The 24,258-nt window shown below is 34.9% G+C and overlaps 1 protein-coding gene across 2 annotated transcripts; it reads right to left on the bottom strand.

Moving 5' to 3' along the window:
- Nucleotides 1-5,531: 5,531 nt before the first annotated feature.
- LOC147404647 (uncharacterized) lies at nt 5,532-21,766 on the bottom strand. Of its 2 annotated transcripts, none has more exons than XM_086440678.1 (10): nt 21,608-21,766; nt 16,742-16,869; nt 14,407-15,039; nt 13,839-14,219; nt 13,605-13,660; nt 13,432-13,524; nt 13,214-13,304; nt 7,332-7,421; nt 7,167-7,216; nt 5,532-5,919 (listed from the first exon to the last, which is right to left on the bottom strand). In XM_086440678.1, the coding sequence occupies exons 3-10, from the start codon at nt 15,034-15,036 to the stop codon at nt 5,895-5,897; spliced, it is 1,416 nt and encodes a 471-aa protein (XP_086296804.1). In that variant the 5' UTR covers nt 15,037-15,039; nt 16,742-16,869; nt 21,608-21,766; the 3' UTR covers nt 5,532-5,894. The 2 variants fall into 2 exon arrangements, with proteins under 2 accessions (XP_086296804.1, XP_086296805.1); XM_086440679.1 differs by having other exon boundaries at nt 13,839-14,216.
- Between the last annotated feature and the right edge of the window lie 2,492 nt (nt 21,767-24,258).

Below are 24,258 nucleotides of genomic sequence, written 5' to 3'. Positions count from 1 at the left end.
TCCTCATAACTTTATTGATTGGGTGTTGGAATGCATCTCGAGTGTGTCCTACACTATCTCCCTCAATGGCTCGTTTGTTGGGTGGTTCAAAGGAAAAAGACACCTCAGACAAGGTGATCCGCTGTCTCCATACCTATTTGTCCTCATTATGGAAATTCTCAACCCTCTATTCCAAGATAAGGTCAAGAGCAAGCAGTTTGACTACCATCCTAGATGTGTGAAGCAGGAGATTACTCATCTTTGCTTTGCAGACGATCTTCTGATCTTTTTCAAGGGTAATAGGAAGAGCGCGGAGGCAACCCATTCAGTTCTTTCTGAGTTTAGCAACTTAACAGGTCTGGAGGTCAACTCGGATAAAAGCGCGATATTTCTTGCGGGGGACAATAGACACCTAGAGGATGAATATTTTAAGAGTAAGAAAAGGGAATCTCCCAGTCAGATATTTGGGGCTCCCCTTTCTTTCTTCTAGGCTCACCGCTAGACATTGCCAGCCTCTTCTTGAGAAATTATCCGTGAGAATAAACTCTTGGAAAGGTAGATTCCTCTTTTATGCAGGAAGATTGGAGTTGGTCAGATCGGTGCTTCTTAGCATCAAAGTCTATTGGTGCAATTGCTTCATTCTTCCGTCCAAGGTTGCAAAAGAGATGAAAAGAATTTGTGCTCGATTTCTATGGGTTGGGCCTGACAGCCAGAAAAACTATAGCTCGGTGTGTTGGAAGGATGTGTGCAAACCTACTGATGAGGCAGGGCTAAGCTTAGTGAGCATTACAGAGTGGAACAAGGCCTCAATAACTCGTTATGCTTGGATGGTTGCTTCGAACCAAGAGTCACTTTGGGTGAGATGGGTAAAATCACATCTTTTGAAAGAAAGAAAATTTTGAATCTTAAGATTCCTAAGGAGGCTTCCTGGAGTTGGAGAAAAATCTTCAAAGCAAGAAACAATGCCCTCATCAACATTACTCACCTCATAGGCAATGGATGCAACACTAAGCTTTGGGATGATCCATGGCATCCACTAGGAATCTTGAATCCTATGTTCAACGAGGGTCTTATCTACGACTCTAGAGTTGGTCCAAAAGCAAAAGTCTCGGCCTTGATAAGGGATGGTTAGTGGAGAATTCTGGAGGGAAGAGAAGGCTCACCTTATTGAGATCACGCATCAACTTAATCAAGTACCAATCCACTATGGAGTTGTTGATAGAGTGATTTGGAAAAAGACTGCCAATGGCAAATTCTCTGTTGCTTCTGCTATTCGATCGATCCGCTCTGATAATCCTAGACCAAGTTGGACCTCCTTAGTGTGGAAAAAATCTCGAATCCCGAGGCATAACTTCATATCGTGGCTGGCTATGAGAGGTAGGCTTAAAACCTTGAGGAAACTAAATGAGTGGGGGCTTAGGGTGGATGCTACTTGAAGACTTTGTAGAGGACACGTGGAAGACAATGCTCATCTTTTTAGCGAGTGTTCTTTTGCGAGATGTATTTGGACAGACATCCTTAAGAGATGCCTTTTGAATAGAGCTCAGAGGACTTGGGAAGAGGAAGTGGTTTGGGTTGCGGACAATTTCAAAGGGAATTCTGTTATACATAGGATTAAACAGGTTGCATTTTGCGCCTTCATTTACCATATTTGGCGAGAGAAGTGCAATCGTATATATCAAAACAAATTTAGGAGTCCATCCTTGGTACTCCATAACATCTTGGAGGATATTTGGATCAAATTCGAAAGTGAAATTGACAATGTTGAGGACACGGATCACAACAGGGCCTTCATGCATGCTTGGGAATTACAAGCATCCTTCACCCACAGACGAGGTACATATTGCTCTTGGAAAAAGCCTTAGATTGGTTGGTGGACTCTAAACGTGGATGGTACTCTCTCCCCCATGAGAGGTGGCTATGGAGCTATTATCAGGGACAATGAGGGCAGTATGATAGGTGCTTTTGCTGGAATGGACTATCCCAAATCAGTCCTACATCATGAGTTACGAGGAATCCTCGAAGGGATCCGTTTAGCTACCGCTCATCAGTGTACTCGTATTGAAGTTCAATCTGATTCACTTGTTGTTGTTAACATCCTAAACAATGTGTGGAATCCCCCTTGGCATGTTCATCACCTTTACTTGGCTATCTTAAGGTTAATTATACCTTTCCATGAAGTTGTTTTCTCCCACGTGTTCAGATAAACTAACAGGGCTGCTGACTTCCTTGCGGAGCTGCAACCCGTTGTTGGCTGCCATGTGCTGAATTGTAACTCTTCTCCTATTGATCTTTTGTGGATCCTTGATAAGGATCGTAATGGTTCGCGGTTCCTAAGGTTGTAGCTGGTTTGGGTTTGGCCTTAACCCAGTTAATCTTCAAAAAAAAAAAAAGACAGGTTGATTACTGAAGAGGTTTGGATACCATAGATAAGAGTTTTATTAATGAAACAGGAGGCCAAGCAACAAAGATTCTTGGATACCATAGATAAGGGAGAGCAAGACATGTTGATTACAGAAGAGGTTTGGAAGTGTCAGGAGATGGTTGATTATGAACATTAGATCATTGACCAAACCATCCAATTACTGCTACCTATAGTGATACCTGCCACTCCAATGCTTCGATCCACATCACCTCCACCTCCACCTCCACCAGCACCACCACAACCACAACCACAATAGCACCACCAGCACCACCACAAGCAGCAACTTGATCATTGTTGTCCTTATCGTGGGCATCGCAGTCCTCGTATTTTGGCTAGTCCTTCGTCTTTCCAGTGTTAAATTCCATGTCGTTGATGCTTCCCTCATTGAATTCAATCTCACTAGCGATAACATACTTCACTACAACTTTGAACTCAACTTGGTTGTGAGGAACCAAAACAAGAAGATTGGTATTTACTATGATCGGATTGAAGCTAGAGTTTATTACAATGACGAAATGTTTTCTAAAGTACCTTTGATATGGTTCTACCAAGGCCATAAGAACTCTACAATTCTACACCCAATCTTCAAAGGTGAAGCTTCAATACCATTGGGGAGTTCTGAAATCACAAATTTCATTAAGGAGAAAGGGGATGGAGTTTTCAATGTTGAAGTTATACTCTATCTTCGGATTAGATTTAAGTTGGGAGATTTCAAGACTAATCGATTTAAGCCTAAGATTGAGTATGATTTGAGGTTGCCATTAGGATCTAATCGCAGCTCAATTGGTGCATTCGATACTCTGAAATGCGGCAGCGATTACTGATCATTAGATGATCGAGGCTCATATATTCATCTTCTTCTATCTTAATTTGTTCTTTTTTCTTCTTCTTTTTTTTGGAGGGGTGAGGGGGTTTATTCATTTTTCATATTATTTTGTTTGTTTACTTATGTTATGGGATGGGTTACAATAGAAGTGCTGCTATAAGAATGTAACAATGTAATTTTAATTTGTGAGATGATGGTCAATTTGAACAAAATATTATTGTTTGTAACACATTTTGAGAGGTGATTTTCAATTTCATCTTTTATATATAAAAAAATTGATAAGCCTCATGGTATTGGATATGTTTTTGTATTCTATTATTTTTATTCACTAGGTTTAAAATTAGGAAGGGTTAAAAACCGTTCTAGTATTTGTGCTTTACCCACGGTTGCTAAAGAATATAACAGTTTGAAGCTGTTTTAGCGTGCGAATCAAAAACAGGTAATATCGATTCAAAAATTGAAACTCAGGAACTGTTTAAAATTGTTTCGATTACAGATAATTTAAAACTGCTTCTAACCGTTTGAGGTGTTTAACGATGCCCCTATAAGAAACGGTCCCAAAACCGTTTTAGACTAGTTTAGGAACGGCTTAAAACCATTTCTTATGGACATTTTTTGTTGTAGTTTGAGATCACTCCAGATACATTCAAGAGTTTCATCACTCTACCAAAATTCATTTGGTCTCCTTTCCTTCAACAACTACTCTCACACTCATAGTAACAAAAATAGCTTTTAAAATGCATCTTGTGCCTCTAATGATTAAAATGATAAAAAATAAATTAAACTAAACTAAACACCATTTTTTTAAAATGTGGGATTCAATACATAATAGAATTTGGTGATTAATAAATGTAAAATATATGGGATTTGATGATATTTTCATTTTTTTTTTTTTAAATAATGTATTATTTTAAACAAAAGATATGTTGATGAGTAAACTTTTTTTTTTTTTTTTTTGTGGCATCACAACATGTATAATCATGTTTGAAAACATGTTATATTGGAAACATAGAATAAATTAAAATAAATTTGTTATTTATTATTAGATATATACATTTTTCATAATTTTTAATATATATTTTTATATTATATGTTTCATCGTTTTTCTTCCCATTTTCTATGTTTTTTCCCAAAGTTTTCCCTAACCATTTTATACCTGTACTCCAACTTCGTGACAATGCTCACACTGCCTCTCCACTACTTGACCTTGGCCCTCTAGTTTTACAACTCAATCAGTCTTGCTTTGTCTTTACCCCACCCAAATAGTGTTCTACAGCCACGTACTTGGTCTAGTGGGCAATGAATCCTAGTCAACCCTTGAATCCGCTTTTCATGTATACATATATAGGGAAATGTTCAGCACCAAACATTTTGGCAAAACATTTTTCAAAACATGGGTTAGAAGTTTTGGAATGGGCTGATTTTTAGTGATGATGATTTCACCAAAAATCAGCCCATTCCAAAACTTCTAACCCCATAAAAAATGATTTACAAAAAATGGACGGTCCAAGATTTTTCAACTTGTAAACATGGGGCTAGAAGTTTTGGAATGGGCTGATTTTTGGTGAGGATGATCTCCTCACTCAAGATTAATGAGAAGATTCAATCTCAACACCTACTTATGTAGGGGATAAGCATTGGAATGAGAACCATTGTGTTTTATTATATATTAGCATTGCCCGTGCTTATTACGTAATCCTCCTCTTTGGGATTAAGGGGGTAAAAGAGGAAAGACAATAAAATTGTAGGGGTAAAAGAGTGAAGGCATACAGTTAGAAGGGTATTATTGAAAAACAAAAGGAAAAAAAAATTGTTATTAGAAATAGATAGAAGAAAAAGGACAATAAAGTTAAAGAGTTACTCTTGGAAAGGAGAAGAAAGAAAAAGGAATAAAGTTGAAATTATTTCTTGAGATCCGAGTGAAATTAATAACATTGGGGAAAGACAACAGTTGTGCTTTATTACATATACTAGAAAGGCATGGGTATCTTATTTCGGGGTTAAGGGGATAAAAGAGAATAGATAATAAGGTTGAAAGGGCATAAAAAAAAAATACAATAAATTTAGAAGGGTATTTTCAAAAAGGAAGCAAAGAATGATAATAAAGCCAAAGGTTGTCCTCAAGATTAAATCCTAACCCTTCTTTAAGTAATAAGGGGATAAAGGGAGTGGTATTCGCCATTGTGTTTTATTATATTCACAAGACAATCCAGACCGTGTATATGTGAGATCCAAACTGAAGGGCAGAGCCCAGTGAGCAAATTGGTTCAGATTAGGATAAATAAATAAAAAAATACACGAGTGAAGCTGAAAATATTTTTTGGAGATATCCATATCGTGGAGAGAGGGATAACATATTTTTTACATTGCACCCTCTTCTATAGCTACAAACAAAGTGCAGTTGGAAATGCTAAGATTACCATGAAACCTGCTTAATGGGTTACATGAAAGAGAAATGTACAATTTCCAACAAATCAAGACTATTATCCCGGACTTTCAGGGCTTAATGAATGACTCCCAAAGGGTGAATTTGAAGCTTTTGTCATCGTTGGAGTTGAAACTTGACACTGCACAGAAGCAACCCTTACTGACATTAAGCAACTAGTGTGTGTCCTTGACATGAGGTTATTGTGACACCCAAATTTTGTTTCCCCAATTTCCAAGTCAACGCCAGCTTGACATTCCTTGCCTACATTAACAGTGTCAGATTGTCAAATTTCAATGTGCAACTGCACCATGCATGCCAAGTCTAGTCGTGGGTTGTCCACAGGTTGGTTTTGGTTTGGTTCCATAGATAGTCGTAACCCAAATATAAGTAAAACATCAGTTCTGGTTCCTTATCGGATTCGGATCTGGGTATAAAATCCTTGGAACCAGAACTGACCCTACAAATGCCCGTTTACAGATCGGGTACCTGATAGGATAGGTTTCAATGGGTTGGTTTCGGTTCAGCTCAGTTCCACATATAGGCAGAACTGACTCCTAAGTAAATCATTGGTTCCGGTTCTGAGTATAAAATCCTTGGAACCAGAATGGTCCCTACAAATACCCATTATCCATCGTGTATCCAACAAGATAGACAATTAATTCTGAATGGAATTATAAAAAAAAAAAAGAAGAAGAAGGAATTCCTCTCTCAACAGTTGATACCAACAACGAATTCTTGAAGCACATGAAAACAAAACCTTGGAAAATTAGGATCTGGAGTCTTTGTTTGTAATTGAGATTGAGACAGAAATAGGAAATACAAATGGACATTTGTGAAAAGAGAGTAAAAAACCAAAGACTGCATCTCTTTAGATTCTAATTTTAGCTGAAGCACATTTACTACTAGCCTAACCAGAAGATGATTGAGATTGATTGGGTTCATGATGGTAGACCCAAAACCGATTAATGGGTTTGGGACACATTGGCTAACTGGGTACCCATTGACACCCTTATTTCTGGATGTCCTGTTTTTTATGGGTAAGCTGGACTTGAGAACACGACCTCAAAGTTGTTTTGCAATGTGTCAAACCAACTGAGCTATGGGTCTAAGCTCATGTCTAGATGTCTTGGATGGATGATTAAAGTTCCTTGTGTACAGAGAGTACGGGACGCAGTGTTCCTGCAAAGTGGCCAACATTGTTTGATGTGCCCAACCAATCTATATGTAGACCATCAAATGAATTGCATGATCATAATCAAGGTTTAAAATTTAGACATTCCAAAACATTCCATATTTTGGGATCAATGTTTTATTTATGTCTTGGTCGAAATTGGAATGTCTCAGCTGAAACAGTCTGAGATGGTATGAAACTTTAAACCATGACTAATAGTCATCCATCATGGCAACACTTGGTGGATATAATCATTCTGTGGGCCAATTTTAAACTAAACCGACAACACCTAACATGAAGACCCAAAATTTTTAACAACTAGATAGTGTCATCCTACCTCGGCTTACTCCCATCAGGAATCAGATTTGCAGAACACGACATTGCAATCTGAAACAGTTAAATAATAAGAGTTAAGAAGTATAAATTTCATGCTAAGAATCTCTTCATAGGCAGAAGAAATATTGGAGACTGAGTAAATGGAACAAAGATTGATAGAGATGACCTTATTCCTGATCTTAGGAGCTTTGGGCAGAACAGAGGTGGTCAACTTCGAACCACTCCCGTATCCTCCCATGCCAATCCCCATTTTTCCCTACACAGAAATAAGAAACACATGACCTAATATTTCAGGACCGATAAATCAAAATATCAAATGCAAATAAATGCCTATTTATCTTATTTGACAAGGGACTGTATTGTTGAGTGAAGAGTCATCTTAGGCTCAAAACCTTTTGCAGCTACTCGTTAAAAGCAGGCTTACCCATAGGCAACACTAACGACCAAATATTTTACCTACCAAAAACAGAATAGAGTGTTTATTCACTATAGACAAAAATGTTAGGAAGTGATATCTTAAACAAAAAAAATCCCAGAACCAAAAAATGTCTGATTTTCCAAATGATACAATGTTGGCTTTGTTATTTTGTGAAATTCAAATCTTTTGACAACACTACTTTGGGGGTTGATCCTTGTCCACTCTGTTCTAATGTCTTTTGTGCCTTTTATTTAATTCTACACAGGAAACCTACAAACTTCTCAATGTGCGCGTGTGGGTTTGATGAAACTGAAATTGATGACTTAGATTCATAACCACCTCTCCAATAAATCTATAAATGATGCAGACTTCTCCTCCCAAAGGCAGAGAAAAAAACCCTAGATCCCTCTATAAATATTCCTATTTTGCAACTATAATTGGTTCTAACTTGATCATCGGAGATTCCTTGGCATGCACCACATCGGTGTCCTACCGAAGAAAAAGATCAGAGGAAAAAGTTTACCGGAGAAGGGCAACCAACAAAGCCGCCACTCACTAGAGAAAACGACTGGGGATTGGCCATCTCACCGGAGAAAGAGACAAATACCATATCACGTATCTCGAAGAGTGAGCAAAATGAGATTTTTGCCTGCATCTTTTAAGGCTATGAGTCTTGGACATGGCTAATAATATGGTGGTCTTGGATTATGAGAAAAAGAAATGGTTCATATTTGTATCAGTCGTAATCGTGCGGCATCTAAGAACATGGACCTTTTCAATGAGCCATTGGTTAGATTTTTATATTTTATTTTCTTTTATGCTTAGGAGGGTTTATTTTAGCGATTATGATTAGTATTTAGGATTGTTTTCATGTTTTCTTAGTCCATGGTAATAGTATAGACGTTTGTGGGGTAATTGGTAACTTTATCATGTCTTTCTAGTGAGTTTTTATATGCTGAAAATTCAAGGTAGATAAAGTTACGGGATAGGGACATAGATGGTATTTTGTTATATTTAAGTTTTATTCCTAGCTTTTAAATCTTGTTATATTAATTAAATGGATGATATTAGATTAGGGTTTTGAGTCTTATATAAATAGTTGTAGACTTTATTCCATTTTTTAATGATTATAAGTTTTTGAATTAAAATTTGCAGATTTCTCTAAGAGAACTCTCCATGGTATGAAAGTGTAATGCCCTAAAATTTTTATTACGTATCTCAAGGAATAAATTTTACGAAATTTGTTGATTACTCATTAAAGTTGTGATGGGATAGTTTGTGAGTAGATCAGGTATTTGTTTGTAGGTTTAAAACTGTTGAGAAATGATAAGTGCATGAATATTCATATTCCAAACTCATTTATTTTGGTGCTCAGCATACTTTTTGACCTTCATGCTAGTAATTTCACGTGCAATCATGAATTTTAGTTATACTGGGGTTTTACATACATTTTTAGCTAAATCAGGGTATAAATATATAAATAACTGTTGATTGGGAACTTTGATTTTCTGCCCGTATTCTTGTAGATTATCAAAACAATCAAGAGAACCAAAAAAACTAAAGCAGCAAAATCATCAATCATGAAGCCAAAACATGAGTCTAGAAGAAAACATAAGCTATCCATTCCAACTCTACCACGACACGTTAAGAATCCACCGCACCATGGTAAATCTATATGTTAAGGCACGGTAACTTTGAGGAAGCTTCCACCCCTGTGCAAGAATGTTGACAATTGGTGGTATGATATTGTTGACTATTTGTAGTTGTTGACAATTGATATTTGGAGGTATGATATTATTGACCCTTGAAAATAGGATTGGATTTTAACCAATTTTCTTATTTCTTTTCTTACATAAAATAAAAATAAAAAATGTTTGCGGTATCTTTGTTGTATAATTTTCAAAGTCTTATCCTATATCTTTAAGCACTTGGTTAAAAATAACAAATCTGCCTCATGGATGGAAGCTTTGATCTTGAGTCTGCGTTAAGACGTCTCTTAGATTACAATTCCAACATCAATTCAGCTTTTAAGTTCTTGTATTTAATTCTTGTTTATTTCTCATTAAAATTTGATAAACCCCATTTTCCCTGTGGATCGACTCTTACTTGCCAACCCAAGAAAGAAAATTTTGTATTTGTTCCATCACATAAAGTAAACATCAATCTTATGACATACAAGAAACATAGTTTTGCATAAACTTGATTTGATGTTTAAGTTAGTTGATCCAAAAGGAAATTTTAGAAGAATATTTATGAAAATGAAGAGATAATTCATATTCATTTATGTAAACCTATTAAGAGAAGTAGACTCTTTAAGTGGTTTGTTTCTTGACTTTTAATTTAGGTGTTGATCTTGATAGGAAGCGAAAGTGAATAAAAAGATGGATTAGTTGGTTAAAGATTCAAGACACCGAGTTTAGAAGCTAAGAATTGAATTTGAAGAGGTAGGAACTTCCAATTTCTTAATTGTAGTTTTTAAAAAAACTACTTTTGTTTCAAAGTAATGATTATTTCAAAATTTATGATCAATGTAGGCATCTTGACAAAAATTCATGCATGTTAGTTTAATTGGATCTATTGATGTTGTATTTATGTTGTAGGAAATTTTGTTTGTTGACATCAACATGCAGCAAAATGTTTTAATTTTAAAAGGTGTTCTTTAAAATTTCTTTTGAAAAAAAAAGGATTTTTGAAATAAATTTTATTGTGATGTCAAGAATTTCACGGTTTGGACTGGTGGGAAAAAAATGATTTTTCGAAAGAGATTCTGGTTGTATGTTATTGTTGGTATTATTGTACTTGTTGATGTGTATGGTGAATATCCCGGTACATAAGATTAGTTTGTGTGATCATGAGGTATGTTTTATATTCCTAGATTTAGCTCGCGTGGTCGCGAGGTGTGTTTTATTTTCCTAAATATAGCTCGTGTGATCGCAAGGTGTTATTTCTTTTCCTAGTTTTAGTTCGGGTGATTGCGAGGTGGATGTTGTGACAATATGGTATTTCATAGAAAGACTTGATATTCATATTGAATGTTACTTTTCAGTTTAATTTATGTTTTGAAAAAAAGAATAGTTTCATATTTAGAAGAAAAAAAAAAGATGTTTAATGTTTTGAAAACAAAAAGAATAATTATACTTATATATATATATATATATATATATATATATATATATATATATTTTAGTGATCTATTAAAGGGTTAGAGAATACCTATAAAGAATAGTTGGATGTAACTTTCCGGAGAGACACTACTCTAGGTATAGATTGAGGTGTCTGATCTCCCTAGTAGTATGGGATGCTTTGGAGATCAGGAAAATTCTTTTTTACCTTTAATAGAGAACAAGGTGCAAAGGAAGTGTTTGCACAAGACTAGAGTTATTTGAGGTTTGCACACGCCCGATGGGTATAGACGAAGTTGGCTAGCCAATGATCATTAGTAGTCTAGAGTAGTCGAACGGATTTAACCCACATTATGGAGGCATGTTTCACTATTGCCCTGGTGAAACGGCCAACCTGAGCCAGATAAACAACTAACCCCAATTGGTTTGCCTAGCTGGCAACTAAATTAGGAACTAACAGTGGGGTTCCACACTGGTGAAATATTGGAGCATATACATATCTTGATTGAGATGTTCACATCAGTTGTGATCCTCAACCTCTATTCTAACACCTATCATTGATTGTTATTATGTTACAATCAATTATGTTGATGCCGAGATGATTTTCGAATGTTTACATTTACAATATTTCAGTTAAATTATTTAAATGTAATTATTTCAACATGTTAATTTAATTGTTTTCATAGTTGATATTATTTGAAATAAAACCTGCATATTTTAAAAATGCTTTTAGTGTGATTAATCTGCATATTAGTGTGATTAATCTGTTACTCATCTTACCTATCATCTCAGTTTCTGGAAGTTCCAATGATCGATGATTAACTTTAGGATTGCTGCAGTTTCAGGATCAATGGGTTTGTGTGTTGTGAGTGTTAGTAGATAGAGTTGTTGGTTTATGTTGAGAGAGCAGGTTAGTATATTCTTGGTAGTACGTGCCAATATTTCCTTTTGTTATATATAAATAAAAGGAGTTGTGAGAGAGGATTGTTGCTTTTGTTTATGTATCGTATTTAGTCATGCTGTCGCTGCAGTATATGATATCATTGTCTGAAATTGTTGAGTTATATGTGTTCATCACTGTATGGGAAATATCTCACACTTCAAGATTCCAACACTTAATCATGGGGATGCATGTTAGGATTTTGGAGCATGACAAAAACCATGATGACCTTGGTGTGAAGCCAATAACTTGATCAATGACCTTCGGTATGATTCTAAGGTAAGAGATCACCTATCTCATATCTTTCTTCTCTTTTCTTTACTTTTCTGTTTATCATAACATCACACCTTGCTGCCCCCATCAAACCCAATCCAATTGATCTAATTTTGAATCCTAGAACTCCTTCCTAAAACCCACCCTAACACGAATCCTGCTGTAAATATTATTACGGATACTTTTAACCAAGCTGCACCATCCCTACAGCCCCATTAATTCCCTAAAACTCAATCCAAACTACCCTTTAAGAACCCATACTACTGCAGAAAATTTCAGATCAGCTAAATATCACTGCAGCCACATTTTCCAGCCCTAAACAAACCATTCAACCCTAATTTCAGCCTATAACCCTGCTGGTTCTGTTTGCAAACCATTTTAAACCTTCCATAATACATATCCTAACCCTATTATCAACCCTAGAAACCCCCCCTGAAAGTATTCTCAATCCTATTTTACTAACTTATCCTATGTTCCAATTCCCTAAAATACACCATAAAGCAGCCCCAAACCTATAGCTCAATCTGGTTTTGTTACCTTTTATTTTTTTTACTCTAATGAGTTATTGAATTTTATTGTTGATTTGGCCTTTGAAACTGAAATAGGAAATCCCATTGAATATTTTGGATTGAAGCCCTAAGCTAGCAGAAGTTCAATCTTCCATTGGCATTCCTTCGATCTAACACTAGAGGGAATTTCTTTGTGGGATTGTGATTGATTTGGACTTCAATTGCCTATTGGAATTTCTTTATCATATGTGGTTGCATGAGCTAAGATTTATGTTGAATTGTTTACTAGATTTAATCATGGTCTCTTCCTCATCATTTTAGGTTAGGCATCACCGTCCTACATCAATTTATGCAGTGGTGAAACCAGCACAAAAGCAAAAATAAAAAAATAGAATGGCCATATGAATTGTAGGAAGGAAAGGGAATGAAACATTCCTCAAAATAGTTTCAAGAGTTGGACTGGAGTTCAGATTATGGATGATCCATAACTCATGGACAGAGCCAATTCAGAGAGAGAGAGAATTGAAGGTGAGTCGGGATGCTATGAGCAGAATGAGTTACAGGGATTTTCTGACCAGGTCCCAAACGACCTCGAGTTGACTCGAGCTAGTAAAATCTTGGATCAGTTGAGCCTTGAAACCATGTGCCTTAAAATCACTATACTTACAAAATAACATAAGACAATATTGCAAAGCACAATTAACCTAGATTTACCATTGTTAAATGAGATAAATGCAAATTGCAAAATTTATCAACATAGCAAAATGATTGTGGTTAGCGATTTACCTCTTTTTGTTTCCCTCTGACATCACTCCTCTGGTTATATTCAATTACATTATCTTTATTCGATTTACTCCGAACTGGTTGCTTTGTAGACCTGATTATCCACCAATGCAATAAAAGAATAGTTTTCAATTCCAGCTTGAAATATTACGCTCTCAAGCAAACAACATTTGAGAGAAAGCAAATAGTTTACTAAAGAAATCTATTCTATCATGTATTACATTGCTTTTGTTCTGCACTCCTCTGCTTCTTTTCCCTTCGGTATCACACATTGGCTAACCAAGTTTGGAGACTTGCTCATGTCTTCACTAGTCCTGGTAAATTATCAAATTAATAAGTCTACCTTAAATGAAGAAACCATAATGATGCAAGCATTTCCACTATAGACTCAGACCTTTTGCTCTTTGACGCGATGCTTTTCACACCACCAGGCATCTCCTTGGAAATGCTCTGCAAAAAATCTAGTCAGAGACCATCAACCAATCATAAAATGCTAATAAAAACCAAGTGTGACACAAATCCCAAATCTAACAGCCAAAACGGGGTTCCGTAAAACACAGAAGGCTCCAAAACATTTAATCATAAAAAAAAGAAAAAGAAAAAAGAATTACCAAACCATGTAGCCTACCTGATTACATGATTGGCCTTGTGCTTGAATTGGCAAACTTGATGGTGATTTGATTGTTGAGGCCTTAGAATTGAGATGCCTCTTTGCTGCACCATCCCTAACTCTAGTAGAAGCTAACTTTCTATCTATTGCAAGTATAGAAGGGCATGAGATTGTGACATTAGGGCGTACTTCAGTAAGCTGTCTATGTGAAGAAACTGATGTGAACTTCATGTTGCTTGAAACCTTGTTACTAGTTGGCTTGATAAAAACAATATTATTCTCAGCCTTGACCTTAGTAACCTTATGAATAGGATTTCTTAGTCCTTCTGATGGTTTAACTGCATCTGACTTAGCTCTTGAGTCCAACCTTGCTGTAGTTCTAGTTGAAGCAGAATCCTCCTTAGTTAAAGCAGATAACAAATGAGCAAAAATGAATGAAGAGGAAAATCTAAGGTACAATGAAAACTGGAAACTTTGATACTCTAAAGTTAGAAGCAGAGGAAATCTAAACTCTCCAATATAGGATATTCAAGTAAGGGAGAAAAGAACAAATAAGGGAACAGTAACAAAGACATTCAATGTGTACCTTAGCCTTGGGAACGGGAGTATGATCATAGCGCTTTTTGACACTGAGCTTAACTTGGTGGTTGGAGATACAATTGTTTTTCACTGCAACCTGTGATGTCCTCCTACTGATTGATACTTTGGATTCTGTTCCAGTTTCTATGGCAGAAGAAACCTTTGACACGGAAACTTCAAGTTCATTCTTCACTATTTCTTCGTCATCAAGATTACCATAAGCACTTCTTTGTTGCTCAGTAACTTCATTCATTTCTGATAATTGAATTTGAGGATCATCTCCTGAGTTCGCTTTACCTTCTTCTGTGGTTGTAACATCAATAGTGTATCCAGGTTGTGTGGTAGTCTTGATCTGGTCATGTTCACATGTTTGGGTGCAATAGCGACCATCCTGACAAGGATCAGATTCAAGGCCAACCTCTTGCTCCGCCTGTATGGCCTTCAGATTTCTGATCCTTTTGTAATATTCTTCAAAGTAGGCCTTCTTTTGAGCCACCAAACCTGGGGCCTTGAATTTCTCAAGCTCCTCTTGGCATTTGTTGTGAGAGAAAACTGACCATTTTTCCCATGAAAGTGATTCAATCGAAAATCTTCCAAAAGATATTGAACCTTGATCCAACAACTGGGAGACTGACATTGCCTACTCCAAAAAAAAAAAATTGTCCAAATAAGTCCAGATAATAATAAATCTAACTTAATAACTTGAAATAACATTCATAAATATATGCACTTCCATGCTCTTTTTCTTGAAACATGGATATGACGCATTCATCCACATGTTAATGGAGGAAAAAAAAGTAAGTTTTCAGGTTATAGTTTTCGTTTTCTCATACAACTTGTACTTATAAATTTATTTCCACAGGTGCAAGCTCTAGATGATAATTTTAACTAGTATTCTACCGGTTTTTTGTTATCAAGCACACTGTGTTCCACAAAACCGCTAATAATCAACTGTTTCTCCAAATCTAGAAGATCGGTAATGCTAGTTTAACCAAAACAAGATGGGACATCAATTTGGTATTAAATTTTTGATTGCCATCCTCATCATCATTAACATCAAAGTCTTATCCAAAATATCTCGAGTCAACTAAATGGATCTTGTTCCTCAATTCAGTTTTATCTTAGTCAAACCTTCCACAAATATAAGTGTCTGCACATTAGCCCTCATATTAAATTCCAATATTTTCCTAATTTATCATCCATTGTTTGAAACATTTTTTGAATGATATGATTCCTTACATATGAGGGTACTTTATCACAATTTATTCTTCTACCATGTCATCAACATCACCATCAAAACCTTTTGCAACTATTTACTAGTATATTGAGGGGGGAAAATGTTCAGTCAGAATAATCAAACGGGTGGAGGTGGGTATTAAACAAGGTTATAAAACCAGGTATCATGTCTCACCTTGCCCCCCATCAATACCAAGCTGCTCATATCATCTTGACTCGGCCGAGTTTTTTAATCATTTAAAATTATTTGTATATATTGAAATGATTATATTTTTTCTTATCAAACGAGTCATCTCAGATATCGGAGGAATCAATGTGTGATGGATGATGTACATTGACTATCTCACCCGAGTCATCCCGGTTGTCAAACGAAACATTGTATAAGACGATTCAGATTGAACATCTCACACATTCTTGAATGATACCAATCAAACAAGATTTGAAATCATGCCCCCAAAGAATTCACATATCTGTATGCTTCCATGAATATAATATTGTATGGTGGATCTCAACTTGAAGGTGTGTTTTAAAAGCATGACTCCTCTGAGTCAACCGAGTTAATATTTTTTATTAGAATAATTTTTTTTTTATAACTTATTTATTATATATATATATATATATATATATATAAAGGGTCGGGATTCGAAGACAACATTCTAGAAACCTTCTGGACAACGTGTTTTGTCTTATATAGGCAAAAAGTTTTGGAATAAGCTGATTTTTTGTGAGGATGATCTCTAAGGTGAGGGGATCATCATTGCAAATAATCAGCCCATTCTGAACTTGCTAGCCCCACTTTACAAGTTAAAGAATCGTAGACCATCCATTTTAACCGTTAGTTTGTAAGCACTTTTCATAGGGTTGGAAGTTTTAGAATCAGCTGATTTTTTGTGAGGATAATCACCATAGAGATCATCCTCACAAAAAATCAGCCCATTCCGAAACTGTTTTGCCATATAGGACAAAACGTTGTCTAGAATGGAACGCTGCCCATATATAAAAGTATAATTATTGGCATATAAATACATATTACTAAATAATTGTGAACGCCAAAGCAAGACGAAATACCGAGCTTTAAAACCATGGAAATCAAAGCAAATTTATACCTGAGAATCGCTTCAAACTGTTGCCAACTCAGAGAGTGACCATTCACAACATGTATGATCGATTTTGGTTGCCATTTTGTCCTAAACAAACTCAATTATACCAATTGCATTCTTTCAACAAGAACAAGCTTCCATTAACGAGAACAGACCAAAAAACAAAACCGTTACTAAAGAGAGTCAGAAAGAGAAATACAAATACAAGCATTCAAAGATAAATTTACAAATAAAAAATAAAGCAAGTAGATAAGACAGAATTAAACAAGAGAGTTATCGAACTTCAAGAAGAAGAAAAGAAGAGGAGTGCTGCTGACAGTGCAGGAAAGCAGATCAAGCAAGAACGGAGCAGTTGTCCAGCCAGCCAGACCTCATTTAAATAAATAAAAAATTCTTCTTTTTCTGTGCATTTTTCATTTCAAGTCCAAATCATGTACTACAGGGAGTTGGATAGATATCCAACTTCTAGTTTTTTTTTTTTTTTTTTGAAAAAAAAATATGTTTGATTGTTGATTTCCACTAATCTTTAAAAAATTCTTCTTTTGTGTGTATTTTTAATGTGTAATGATTTCCTAACGCCCCCTCTCACACACGCTCCATCACAGAACTGTAAATGATTTGCCTCAGGATATACATGACCATAAAAATTTTCCTCATGTATCCTAGGCAAATGATCTATGATTCTGTGATATTATCCCGACTCTTTTTTAATTTCAAATCCGTAATTAGATAGATATTTAAAAAAAAAAAATCACTTGATCAGTGATTTCCGCAAATCTCACAATGAAATAAAGAACAGGCTAGAAACCAGTTACCAGATTATTTTTTGGCTTAACATAGGGTGAAACTTCTCCCAAATAATTTTTTAATTGGTTTGATTAATCAAACTAATTTAATATATATTTTTTATATTATTCGTAATTGAAATTTGAATTATTTTATTCAAGTGCAATATATTTTCATTAAAGAATAAGATGATGTGATCCCAATCTCACTAGAGCTGTCAAATGAATTCGATCATGCCCTAAATCTGATCCATTCTAATCCAATAATTGTGAATTTGGATCAAGGACTTGAGTCACAATTAAGACATGGTCAGTGAACAATCCAATTTGACAATTTATTGGATCAGTTTTTTTCATATGCATTTCTTACAATGGAGATTGGATTATTACAATGAACCACCCTCACTACGACTGTCAATAGATAGATAGATAAGATCCTAAATCTAATCAATTATAATCCAACAATTTAGAGGTCCAGATCAGTGATTTGGGTTCTGATTTGGACCAAATTCAATAAGAATTTGATATTATTTGTCATCAATCATATTTCAATCTGATAATGTGTTTTAAAAATATAGACGAATGTATTTATTTATTTATTTATACTTTATAATTTGTTTAGATATATAATGTACATTATGTTTTATTGAATGGAATTTGATTGAAAACAAATTATGTATAATCTAATATCGACCAAAAAATATATCTCTAATATTGGGCAAGCTAAACCCCGAGGGACTGGCACAATGGCAATTTCGAACCGATAAGCAGTAAAAGTCAGTAGGTTGTGAGTTCGGTACTCAGTGTGAGCAATGATTATCAAATTAACTTTTGCTAACGCCAAAAATTACGAGGGTGCACCCTTACTTATCTAGTGTGTGGGATGTGCGTGATTGATCCTTGGACAAGACCATGATTTATAGACTGGGCAAAGCCTAGATATGCACTCCATCCCGTCTATAAGGATACCGGATTATAATAAATAAATAAATATTTGACTAGCTAGGTAGTAACAACTAGAACCGAGATTTAAAAACCTTGACTCACCTAGAAAAAGAAACATGGGACAGAAAGGAAGACATGATCAAAGATCACGAGTGCAGGGGAAAGGGGACAACATGAACTTTAAAATTTTTTAGGACTTATCTAAAGTTATCCAAACTATAGGGGCCTTCCTACTAAAAGACTTATCAGTCCCACCCGTGCAAGGGGTCTTGCTGATCTTGCCCAAGTAAAGGCAATGCCTATTTTCTTTTCTTTTCTTATTAATTAATTAAAGAGTAATATAAAATCAGTCTTTTGTCACACTAACTTTTGCTAACGCCACTCCAATTCATTCGTACATCACCAAAGAACTAGCACACACGTTGGGAGTTGGTGTGGCAATAGAAGCTATCTATAAAAAAAAATAAAAATTAGGGAGCTGTTATATATGGTCAAAGAGCATATTTTACAGAATGATGTAATTTATCCAATGTGATTAAAGTACCCCAACTTTAAAAGTGTTAGAATTGTTAATGAGTAATTTGGGCGTTTTGATTAAATAGCACAAAAGACTTGACACAATAAAATACTTGACCATAACATCAATATGTAGGTAAGATACTTATATCACATTTTGTACAAATCATTATAATTAAAGCATACCAATCAAATGGAAAACTTTATAAGATACAAATTATGATTTTTGAAACTTTACAAGAATCATCGTATTAATAAATTGAGCTTAATAGAGATGACCACGATGAGGTGGATTCGGATTGGGCCTGGAACTGATCCAATAAAAATGGATTGTACTTTTATCAGATTGGGTTTTTATTAGATCTAGACCTAAGCCAATAGCATTCAAATTGGGATTGGGTTTGGATCATGCCAAAACTCAATAAATTTCATATATTTAAATAATATATATATATAATATAATTTACAAATTTGACAAATTTATCAAACCGGGTCACTATCAGATCAAGACATTGTTGATACAAAATCGGATCGTTATCGGCATCCAAATTTTCGATTCGAACTCAAAGTTATTGGATGAACAGATCAGATTCAGATCTGATCCAATACATTAAGAGTCCTAGGAGTACTTAGCAGTAGGTGATGACACTCCAATTCGATACAACATTCAAGTAGAACATAATAAAAAATAAAAAACGAGCGAAAGGCCCAAAAGAAGGTGAATAATAATAATAATAAGATGGTAAAAGTAGATCAAAACACTTTTTCAATAACGTAAGACTTACGTGGCTCTAGACAAAGCGAATTTCCTCTCAAGTAAGGAATAATAGATCTTTTAGTATCTTTTGTTTTTTAGTGGAAGAACATGTAAAAGGAGAAACTATAGAAAGAAGGGAAGGGAAGGGCACGTGCATCTGCTTTGAATGCGATGCAAGCCTTATGCTGCTTTTATACCTACTGGAACCAAATTAAAGTGTGAATGCATAGCTCAAATGCTTTGATGTCCTCGGTTCATGACTTCTTGTCCAGCTTACCCATACACGATAAAAGGGAAAAAAAAATTACATTGTATTGTTTGAAAAATACTATTGTACCAATATATCTAGACAAAATTATCTCATATAGGTTGAAATTTTGTTCATCTCATAAAAGAATTTTAAAATATAAAAATATTATTTTATTATAATAAATTAATTAATTAATTATTTGGATTTCAATCAACAAGGGTCAACCTTCTTTAATTATATATATATATATATATATATATATATATATTCCCCTCCCTGGTAAAAGTACACAAATTGAGGGTTATAAGATTAGTTAAAATGATTTTCACATGCAACGGTCCACGTTTTGAGAAGTCTCTTTCTTTTCAACGTTATGACATTACCTATTGAACAACAAAAATAATCTAAATGCCCTCATATTCAATGTGATTATCACCTTTCCAAAATCCTTCCTTCATCAATCTCTTCAATCCCAAGAGTAATTTTTCTTTTTAAATTCTAATAGAAATCACCCTATTTTTTACTTTCCCAAAAATCTTTTTTTTTTTCAATTGACGTGTGAGAGTTGATTGACAGAGAGTAATAAGCACATTAGTGTTGATGTCTGGCCCACTCTTTCGTAGGCCCACCCAGCAGCACCACCACCCACTAGGTAGTACCTATTTCTTACTCACTAATTTAGAGAGCTGTTATTAGCACCTCAACTTTTACTTATTACACTTCAATTTTTTAAATTATTTATGACACCCCAATTAATTATTAAAACACACTCTTCAAACATTACAACGGTTTGGCTGAAATTATAATTTCAATATTACAAACCATTATAACACTCATTCAAATAATTTAGAAGCTGTTTACATGTATGATTAAGCTCAAATAAAATTCTAACACCTCCCAAACCAAAAAATAAAAATGAGAGAACTTTTATTGGCACCCTAACTTTTACTTATTCTCAATCATTCGTTTTTTTTCTTTATTTTTAATTGGGATGTAATAAGTAAAAGTATGGGTGCCAATAGCAGCTCTCCTAATTTATGATCTCAACGGTAGACTAAGCTGATTTTTCCCAGCTACGGTTTGTTTGGATTAACATTTAGTACAAATTAAAAAAATAACTTCTCTAAGTGATTTTATTGGGGGTAAAAAAATTAGTGATCCAAACAGATACTAATGGTTCCAAATCATAGAGATTTGTTCGATTGTCATTCCAAAGTGTGTCTCTCGATAAACCAAAGAACCGACATAAATAGATCTCATTTTTAGAAGTCATTTGCTGCCCAAAATACATTTTTTTCGAAAAAAAAAACTGACGATCCAAACAGACCCTAAATTCAACAAACACAAAACGAAATCAAGTAAAAGAAGTAAGAACGTATCTTATAACTCTTCTTCTTCGGATAACTAAAGGACGATTAGATCCAATTTATGTTTTTAAATATAATTATATTTCAAATTATAATTTATTTTCACTATTTCCGCATCAAATCGAAGATCAGATCAGATAATATAATCTTGAATTTCGTATTCAAGAAGACCAAGAATCAGATACAAATCGAAAAACCAGATCGAACACAGAAAAAAAGAATTAAAGAGATAAAGAAATTCAAGATGCGCACCTTAGATTAAGGAAGAAATTCAAGTATAGAGAGAAGCTTTTAGATCTGAGAGTCTTTGTTTATGGTCTTCTTGTGCAAAATTAACCAAAACTAGAAGAAACAGAGAGAGGTCTGTGTGTGAGATTCGAAGTTCGAGAGAAAGAGACAGAAAGCGACTTACTTATGGACGTGTGGCGTTAGCCGGTGCTGTTTATGACTTTTCATTCCTCTCTTTGGTCACATTACTGCCACGTGATCACATCAAATAGGATAGGTGATTTAGGCCTAACCCCTCCTTGTTTTGATAAATATTAGAAATACCCCTATATTCTCAAATAGATGGCACGCCCTTGATTTAAGTCTTCTTTGAATTATTAATGTAAATTACCTAAAAAATACCCTCATTTTCAACCTCTAATCAAAGGACTCCTTGATTTTCTCCCCCAAACTCACTCATCTTCATTTAAGTCTGTTAGCCTCAATCTTGAAACCTCAAGAATAAGATAGAAATTTTGGAGAATTACAAGGATCCTATCTTCAATCTCAAAATTCTATCTAATTCGATCTACAAATTTCAACAAGGAAATATGAATTTTGGTGAAATAGAAAATGATAAAAACTTTGATAAAAATACTAAAGGTTTTCTACAAGAGGTTGAAGGGAAGTTGAAGCTTAAATGATGAATTGAAGTTAGGAATGAGGTTAATTCTAATTTTCCATTGAGATTGAAAACTTTGAAAATGGTGGATTTATCATGGGAGAAAAATCAAGGGGTTTTGACTAAAGGAAGACGAAAGGGCATTTGGGTCATTTCAGGTTAATCATTCTGACAAACTGAGGTCAAACAGGCATTTCAGTAGCTTGTAAAACATGAGGGTATATGTAATATTGACTAAAATGTGGAGGGTATGTCTAAATCACCCACTAGAATGAGGGGGGAAAGGTAACTACTAGATAAACCCAATTTTTCCATGAATTTACCGAAATACCACGAAAATAGCATCTGGTGGCGTCCTCCCCAGGAGTACACACATTCCTGAGGTCCAAAACTCATGGTGGTCGTTTTCTTAAGATGTCTTATTGGGACGGAATGTTAAAAGTTAGAGTGGAGTGGCCAAAGAAAATAGCCACGTAGACTCTTTCTAGGCATGTTCCGAGGGTCAAGGATATATGGTTGTCAGATGATTGGGATCATCCTGGTCTACCCATATATGGTTGTCAGATGATTGAGTTCATCCTGGTCCATGGAGACCGAGTTGATTCGAATGAGTCATCTCACAATTCAATTTTTCTTACAACCAATTCAAATTATTTTGCTTATCGTGGGTGGGTCGTGCTCACACACACCAACCCCCTCAGAAGGTCTTGCGTGAAGCTGGTTGAATCGAGGGTCACCTGGTCCTGGAAGGTGGCCCCAAGGAATTCATCAAATTCTATTTATTTATATTTTTTGAGTCATGTTGGAGTGACCTCAAGATTAGACCTCATATTGCATATCTTGACGTGGAAGTGGATACGAACTATAGAAGCTTTTTACTTGTATCTCGAGGAGAAGCATCTATGATTTCCATACACTTTCACGTAAGCGTGAGCGATGTGAGGTCCAATCTTGAGGTCACTTCAGCATTATTCATATTTTTTTTTTGCTTATCGTGGGTAGGTGGTGGTCACACACACCATCCCCTCAGAAAGTAGGGCTACAACTTGGGCAGGCAAAACTCAAACCCATTTGATTGAACCTGATGTTGGAAAAAGGTCTAGGCATAATTAGCTTGGGTTCGGCCTTGGATTCGGCAACAACAAAAAAATGCATAATTCAAATAGGATTGGGCGCAGGTGTAGGTATCAGCCGACCTGATTTGCCCAAAACTGAATTTAATATGAGTATAATTTAAAAATATTTCTTATCTTAATTTCTTTCGCACTCATAATTCACATTTCAATATGTTTGCTTTTGTTTATCTATCAAAACTGTGATTATTTTCATTAGATAAATAATTGCTTTATTATTAATGTTTTATTGTAAGTGATTATATTACAACTTTAAATATATATTTTTCTTTTTTTGAAAATTGCAATTATTAACTAAAAAATAATAAATACTTTAGTTAATCTTATTATTTTTATTCTCTTTTTAAATTTGCTAATAATTTTATCTATATAAACTTTTGAAAGACATGTTTGGGAAAAATAATTGTAAATTTTAAGTTCACTTATCTTTACATAAATCTTTAGCAATACTAAATTACCTGGTATTAATGAGGAATGAATTAACCCAACCAATCCGAATTGGCTAGGGTTCGGGTGGAGCATTTCATGCCCGAGGCCGGGTTAAGCAAGGGCACGACTTGATCATCAATCCAACCCAACCCGCACGAGTTGCAGCCCTATCGAAAAGTCCTATGTGCAACTGATTCAGTCGAGGGTCAACTTGAACCCTAGAGGGTGGCCCCAAGGAATTCATCGCTCCGTGGGGTTTTAAACACTTGACCTACCCTTCTTAAGGAGCTTAGATTAAGGATAATACAATCATAAAATCTCATTTTATAAGATTACATGCATTTAAATTCTTAAAAATCAATTATCTTTACTATTGTAACAAGAGAAGGGAGTAGAAGTTGTTCAACACCAAGATTTGGATCTCTCACTTAAAAGATAAAACACTTAAAAAA

Source organism: Akebia trifoliata, chromosome 4 (assembly GCF_017979445.1).
Source record: "Akebia trifoliata isolate Shusen 1 chromosome 4, ASM1797944v1, whole genome shotgun sequence".
Classification (NCBI taxonomy): domain Eukaryota; kingdom Viridiplantae; phylum Streptophyta; class Magnoliopsida; order Ranunculales; family Lardizabalaceae; genus Akebia; species Akebia trifoliata.
The sequence above is the reverse complement of the archived record's forward strand: the minus strand, read 5'-3'. Positions and strand labels throughout refer to the sequence as shown.